We start from the raw sequence: 8,005 nt of genomic DNA, 5'->3' as shown, positions 1-8,005 counted from the left end.
CTCTCTGTTTCTCAACACGCAAGGCATGACCTGGCTGCTAGATCTCTTCCCCAGATGCGCAACCGACTGGAGCTCCCGCCGCCCGCCAGAGGAAGCGGCGTCGAGAAAGCTCCGGGCGGTCTGAGCGTGCGCGCCGGCTCTGGCACGGCAGCAGCCTGTCCCCCCTCGCGCTGATATCTCGCTGACAGACGTCACGTCAGAGCACGGCACGTCTGTCACACGGCAGAGCGATAATCACCATCCTCCACACGGGCACAGCCCCGGCACCCGGGGCACCGTTTGTGCGGGGAATGATAATGAGTCTCTGTTGAGAGGCAGGTGAGGGCAGTGGAGCGTTCAGTCCTCAGGTATCCAATTCGGTTCTCAGACAAGCCCAGGGCCGGCTGTTCCTCCAGTGTGCGTTTTGCAAGGCTGATTCCTCCACAAACATCTACATATTGCACACTTCCTGATGCTATTAAAGATGAATGCAAATTATTAAATTAAAGCAAGCCACAGCATTTTAGCGACATTTAATGTGCACCTTTTTTCAGTACTCTGTTTCTGTCTATTCCCTAAATCAGATCATGGTCACACAACTGACTTAAAATCACAGTTGAAAACAGGTTTTATGTTGTGGCATGTGTGTGGGTATCTTTGTAAGGTCTATACTTGGCTGTATTTGGGTGTGTTTATGGTCTTTCCAGTCTACTGCTTTGCTTGCTGAGATATATCTAGCTTACAGTACATTCACTGATGGGATGTTGTTTTTCTCAGGCCAAACAGGCCCTATAGCAGCAATGCAATGCAGCTGCAGCTGTTAAAGCTTCTCACATGCTGATGTCTCCTCCCTCAGACATGTTTCATGTTTCCCCTCCACACATAAAATAAACACTGTCAGATCAAAGGCATCGCACCTTTCAGCAGGTTTGCTGTTTCCCCCATTTTCCTGACCGAAGGAAAACGACAGTGATTCTCATACAGTGGCACAGTTGTGATCATCTGGGTCAGAGGTGTTTTGACCGTCAAAGCTAGGTGGGCATGTGCCCACCCAGAATTTGAAATATCTGGATCTTTTAAGTTTTAAAATAATTCTTCGAAAAGTATTTGAATATGCCCAATCGTCTCTTTTTTTGTGGGGAAGGGGGACATTTTGGCATGCACATCACCCCTGATCTGTGATCTGTAGTATAGCCTACTGTATCCCTTTGTCCATTCTAGCAGCTCTGGAATGCCATATCCTGAGTCTCGGACTCTCCTGCTCAGCCCCAGGGGTTTGTCCTGTGGAATTTTGAGAGTGTGCAGGCCACGCAGAGATTAAGATGGGCGTGCGTGCCTGACATCCTCACCCTACTCCAGCATCACCCCACTGTTGACAGCTCGCCTCACGCCCTAACCAGCAGAGTGACCCTCTGTGCACCTGCAAGAGTGGGTGTCTGTGTGATTGCATTTGCCTGTGTTAGTGTTTCCATATCATGTGTGTTTCTGTGTAGTGTATGTGAATAAAGAATATGTGTGTGTGTGTGTGTTTTCCAGTGTATTTTCATGTGTTTGTGTGTCTGTGTAGTGTAAGCGTGACTAAATACTGTTTGTGTGTGTCTTCATGTGTCTTTGTGTTTGTGTGTGTGTCTTCATGTGTGTTTGTGTGTGTGTCTTCATGTGTGTTTGTGTGTGTGTTTGTGTCTTCATGTGTGTTTGTGTTTGTGTGTGTCTTCATGTGTGTTTGTGTGTGTGTCTTCATGTGTGTTTGTGTGTGTGTCTTCATGTGTGTTTGTGTGTGTGTTTGTGTCTTCATGTGTGTTTGTGTTTGTGTGTGTCTTCATGTGTGTTTGTGTGTGTGTCTTCATGTGTGTTTGTGTGTGTGTCTTCATGTGTGTTTGTGTTTGTGTGTGTGTCTTTATGTGAGTTTGTGTGTGTGTCTTCATGTGTGTTTGTGTGTGTGTCTTCATGTGTGTTTGTGTTTGTGTGTGTCTTCATGTGTGTTTGTGTGTGTGTCTTCATGTGTGTTTGTGTTTGTGTGTGTGTCTTCATGTGTGTTTGTGTTTGTGTGTGTGTCTTCATGTGTGTTTGTGTGTGTGTCTTCATGTGTGTTTGTGTGTGTGTCTTCATGTGTGTTTGTGTGTGTGTCTTCATGTGTGTTTGTGTGTGTGTCTTCATGTGTGTTTGTGTTTGTGTGTGTGTCTTTATGTGAGTTTGTGTGTGTGTCTTTATGTGTGTATTGTAGCTTACAGTGATAGATAGACACAGTGGCTCAAGCACACACCGGGGTTGGGAGGGACCAGAAGAGTACCAGAGACCGGAGCTACAGTATAAAACCGCGCTAGAGCACCGCGCCGATCTCCACAGCTGCCTGCCTGCCTTGCGCCCACCCTCCCTCCTGCCCTCCCTTCCTCTTGGCTCCGCTGCCTGCTCGGGTCCGCTCCCGACTGACCACCCTCTACAATGAATGACATCTACAAAGCAGCGGTAAGACCTCGAAAGTGACCAGAGAGGGTTTCAGACTGTGGGGTTAGTTAGTTCGTTTTTTGTAGTTTTGTAAAGAAAAGTTTCTATTTGCTCCTTTAAAAGTCATCGGACAAAGATGGTGCTTTTGGAACCATACAGTATAGTCAAGATAATGTCCATGTGTTTAGACGTAGAAAATATTTGGTGAGATAAATAGGCTGCAACTGTGCTGAAATTAAGCTTGGTGTCATCACAATTTGATTGCAACTCATTAGATACATAACTAATTACTAACTTCCCCAACTATTTAAAAGAAATTGTTAACCATTTTTATTGTCTTGGTGTCCTTGTATGGGTTGTGATTATATTATTTTGGTAGTGGTGCTCTCACTACCAAAACAGTCTCAAACACTCCCCCATCTTTACTTTTAGGAAGGAATTCCTAGCATGGTGTGCTCCTCTCACAGTATAGGCTGTTGGTATAGGGCACCATGATGGGAAGCAACACCAAAATACATTGCCTCTTGTGTCTTATCAGCAGTGATAGGAGGCTCTTATAGATTAGGCTGACCCTTGGTCTCCCGGCCCTGGCCGAGGATGGAGAACCACTTGCGTCTGATGGCTAATTTTGGCAAACGTTTCCATCTGCCCTGCTCGGCCATGTTTACATAGCGATAGAGCGTGGCATGAGTGCTTCAGATAAACCCATCTTGGGCATTCTGACATTCTTTCTTTATCTCCAGCAGTTGTGGGAAACCCATCTGTGGGCTTACTCATGTTATCCCCATTCATCTGAGGTGTAGCCAGCACCTGACTGATTTGTGTATGCGATCAGGTCGTAAAATTAATATTGTGTTTTTTCTTTATTACGTACATGCTATCTTCCTGAGGGATGTACAGAAAGAAAGCCTGGCCAATAACAGATTATATCTGTTACATAAGAAGCTGTCTCATCTTACTTGCAGTAGCTTTTCCTGGATTACAGTTCCATTGGTGAAGCAGAGCCTCAACTATTATAATTTATAGCACTTTAGGTTGTGTACCTGGGCTCTCTAAATCCTCATGTTATTTCAACTAAACAGAGCTATGGTTAGCTGTGACTAACTGTAGCTGGATTATTGTCTTGGGGCAGTGTTTGACCACCACAGTTCAAAGCAACCATATTATGCCTTCAAACATAGAGAGAGATATATGTATATCCTGCAAATGATTCAGATGCTTTATCCTCTTATCTTTTCCTCAATAGGTAGAGCAACTGGAAGATGAACAGAAAAATGGTAAGTAGAAGTCCTCAAGGACAACATTCTGAGGAAAATTATTCCTATTGACATGAAATGTCTATTTTATGACATATTCTTTTTTGCACCTATAGTGAATCTACTTATATGGGAGAGAAAAGATGGGTTTTGATGATATTACATTCAAATTCCATTCGCAAAGTCCAGTAAAGGTCAATACAATCAATCAATCAATCAATCAATCAATTAATCAGTCAATCAATCAATCAGTCAGTCAATCCATCCCTCCATACATCCATTCACCCATCGATCCATCCATCCATCCATCAAACCATCCATCTGCTCTCTCTATTCTTAGGGCCCCTGATTTATTGTAAGTGACAGGCAGAGTGCAAAGAGTCTTGTTCATGAACTAAGCATGACTATAGTGTGTTCACCATGTTAGTGCTTAGGATCTTGCACATTCTTAAATCAACAAATAGATTTTGCCAAGTTATTATAATCGTGTTAATACATTTTTGCTCATAGCGCAACTCAGCACTCTGCTTGTCATTTACATTATGGCTTTAGCAGTCTAGAACATAACCGAAAAAATGTGTTACAGTAATATGGGCTCCACCACATCACCTCAGGAATATGATCATGTAGACAACTGTGCTTTTAACATGGCATCTTGAGATCTGTGTCTACCTGCTTTCCCCTGTACGCAAATCCATCAACATCAGCAACAGCGGTCTGACAGGGTCTCTCCCTCATCTTACTTTGCGTCCCAGAATTCCGAGCGGCCTTTGACATCTTCGTGCAGGATGCGGAGGACGGCTGCATCAGCACGAAGGAGCTGGGGAAGGTGATGAGGATGCTGGGACAGAACCCCACGCCTGAGGAGCTCCAGGAGATGATTGACGAGGTGGACGAAGATGGTAAACAAGCCGACAGCCGCATCTATATTAACAAGTCCCTGCGCTGTGTGTAGCAACTGTGAAATGTGGTAGACATGTCTGATTTCTAGTATGTGAAATGTGGTAGACATGTCTGATTTCTAGTATACAGTAGTGCAGATGGCAAGGAAAGAGAGATAACACTTCACACTATACCGTGTACTTACACTAATACAGTACATAGCAATACATAGCATATGAAGGGAGCGTACCTACATGTTGTTCCTACATGTTGTACCTGTATGTTCCCCGGGTCCTATGTTCGCGGCTTTGTATGGGACCGGCGAAGATAGGGCCCTTTTGTAAAATCCTAACCATAACCCTAACCCTAACCCAAAGCGGGGAACATAGGACCCGGGGAACATAGGACCCCCATATTGGAAGACAAGGCAAGTCAAGTCAAATTTATTTCATCCATAAGAATGGAAATGACAGTGCTTACGCCCACTGTCGTGCTCACATACTGTAGCTGGATTATGATGACAGTTTGTTTCAGGACCTTGAGAAGACCACCGGATCAAATGTCCTGTCTTAGAGTTTCTGTAGAACAGACTCAACAGTCAACTGTATCTGAATGTATAGCATGTGGTGACATGAAACAGGGTTGTGTTCAGGGTAGTGGCACTGTGTTCTTGCTTGGTCTTACTGCAGGCATGGAGTGAGGCCTTTCTCAATATGACTCAGAAAATGGGGAAGGGTGGGTAATAAGTGTAGAAGTGCTCTCCAGATTTTTGTTTGGAAATAACAGGCACTTTGCTAATTACTGTGGTTCATGGACTGGAAGAGAATCACTAATGAATAAAGTGATGTTTAGTGCCGTGTCGGAGGGGAAAGCTGGAGAGGGTGGAACTCACTTTCTAATGGTTGTTTGTTTATAACCACAATGTTTGTTGTTTTAGGGGTAATTAGGGATTGTGTTCTGGAGATTTGCACTGATAGTTTCCTCTGACTAGCAGATCTGTCCTCTCTTCAGGCAGTGGGACGGTGGACTTTGACGAGTTCCTGGTCATGATGGTGAGATGTATGAAGGACGACAGCAAAGGGAAGTCCGAAGAGGAGCTGGCCGAACTCTTCCGAATGTTTGATAAGTGCGTCCACCCGTCAGTCCAACAGTTTCAAGAGTACATCTATAGCCAAAAACTTGGATCCACTCCCACTGGGCCAATTCCAAAGGCCCTGCACTGACAGGGTCCCTCATGGAATATAATGGGGAATATAATATTATTATTATTGGGGGCGGGCAATATTATTTTTGTTTTGTAGAGACCAACAATTCTAGCTGCACCCATGTTCTATAAGAAAGTCTCTTTGATACCTTTAAGCAGTACTTGAATATTTTGACATGTTGTTGTGTAATGCAGGAATGAGGATGGCTACATTGACCTTGATGAACTGAAGCTCATGCTGGAGTCAACAGGGGAAACTATCACAGAGGATGACATTGAGGAGCTCATGAAGGATGGAGACACAAACAATGATGGAAGAATTGACTATGATGGTACACATCACAACATCAGTGGAGAAAAATCAAACTGTAGATGAAAGAGTAGACAAGGGGACAGAAAAGTGCAGTTCAAATGACATTTTTATTGACACTAATGGCATTGCTCATGGATATTTACCTGCGTCTGTTGTGTTTCAGAATTCTTGGAGTTTATGAAAGGGGTGGAGTGACCATGACGATCTACGACAATACACCGTGACCTTGATAACCACAAATTCCTCTCACAGTTCATCAAGAACAGAGACCACCCAAATCAACCTCCTTTTATAGAACATTGTGGAAATTATTCTGACTTTTGACTTCCAAAGGACTGTTAAAGTACTATAAACACAACGTGTGCCTTGTTGAAGTCCATATTACCATATGTGTATGTAATAAGAGCTAACTTTTTAATCTGAGAGATCTGTAGAATGTTAATGTTCAATTTACCCTCTATGCAGACAAAGAATTAGGCATGGTGCTTTAATCTTTCATCTCGACAAGATATCATCACTGACCTGATTAAAAATTTAAAACCTAATCTTCAAAGTTTCACAGAATTCTTGTCAAATTTGTTCCCTGAAGGCCCAGAAATCCTTTGCCAAACGTCTGCTTCAAGTGTATTCAAATAATAAACTTGTGTGACAGAGAAAAGAACAATGTAAGGTTGTCAGTCTGTCTTGGGGTACTGTTTCAGGCTACCATTCTTTCATCTGCAGCTTATAGCAGAGATGCTAACGGTCTAATCTGATTCAATGAGCTGGAGCTAAAAGTGTTACTTTCAGACTCAGAACGGCTGGATGTACTGGGGAAAGGTAAAACTCAATTGTTTAACTCAAGGGGAGGTGGAAAATTAGTGTATTTCCCCAAATGGTGGAATATCCCTTTAACAGAGATTTTCCATTTCTTTCCAATGTTTAACTTTTGTACGGAAGTAAAACATGATGGAATGACATACATGAGTGTAATTTATGCCTGTCTACAAACAAACATATTGTTTTTTATGAAGTAAAAACTGATACCAGAACATAGATATAATTCTCTCCTGCTGTATAGATACATAGTCTGGTATCTATAGCATAGCCTGGATGTGTCTGTCTTCTAACACAATGCATTGAGGCAGCAGCTACCATTGTAGTGCCCATTTAAGGAAACCTGATGTGCTGACGCGTGGTAAACCGTCTGGTGCTGTCATCGACAGTATACTGTGCAGGCTCAGAAAGAGAGCCACAGTCCTCTCCACTGTTTCATCAGACACTCAGGGCTTCAGCTTCACAACGCTAGTGCTGGATGCACTTCTGAGATTTCTCTCCTCCACCCTCACTCACTCACCTAGCTCCTAGATGGTTTCTGCGGTATCAGGTAACCTAAATAAACCACCACCGGGCCTCCCAGCGGAAGGAAGCCCTTAATTATACATTTCTCATTATGAGCCTAAAAGTGAGCTGTAATCTACGCTTGTATAGAGACTCAGCTGTTTCATTACCACCACACCAATACGGTAATAAAACACAAAGTAGGCTTTTGAAACCTTGCTGTGAGAGTGCAGAGAGATGTTATGAATCAAGACATTGTTCAACGCAGAATAATAATATGCATCGCTATAATCTATTCGCACAGCATCCAAAGTCACTTCTTTGCAACATTAAAACAAATCTGTATTTCAGTAGTGATGATCATTACAACGCCCAGCCGAAAGCCTAGGTCTAGTGTGAAGACCATGCACTCCAGCCATATCACTAAACAGCCATGATATCACCATGACTATAGGATTGTAGTAATGTATTGTAATGTAGTAATTATTGTTGTAAGATGTAATTAGGGGGAGGTGCCTTCCGTACACTTTCTTTTACTTTAAACGTACTATTCTTTGGCATTGTTTTAGTACCAAGCAATAGCACCAATAGCAAGGATATTTGCTG

General features: G+C 43.1%; 1 protein-coding gene across 1 annotated transcript; it reads left to right on the top strand.

Annotated features, from left to right (window-relative positions):
* Positions 1-2,294: 2,294 nt before the first annotated feature.
* Positions 2,295-6,625, top strand: tnnc1a (troponin C type 1a (slow)). Its single transcript, XM_076275668.1, has 6 exons — positions 2,295-2,445; positions 3,671-3,701; positions 4,436-4,582; positions 5,574-5,688; positions 5,962-6,098; positions 6,243-6,625. The coding sequence occupies exons 1-6, from the start codon at positions 2,422-2,424 to the stop codon at positions 6,272-6,274; spliced, it is 486 nt and encodes a 161-aa protein (XP_076131783.1). The 5' UTR covers positions 2,295-2,421; the 3' UTR covers positions 6,275-6,625.
* The last annotated feature ends 1,380 nt before the right edge of the window (positions 6,626-8,005 follow it).

This window comes from Alosa pseudoharengus, unplaced genomic scaffold, assembly GCF_046254945.1.
Source record: "Alosa pseudoharengus isolate Yale_2024_CS ecotype anadromous, Long Island Sound unplaced genomic scaffold, YU_APseudo_1.1 YU_APseudo_1.1_scf_9, whole genome shotgun sequence".
In the NCBI taxonomy this organism is placed as follows: domain Eukaryota; kingdom Metazoa; phylum Chordata; class Actinopteri; order Clupeiformes; family Clupeidae; genus Alosa; species Alosa pseudoharengus.
Note: the sequence above shows the minus strand (reverse complement) of the source record. Positions and strands in the feature narration are given on the sequence as shown.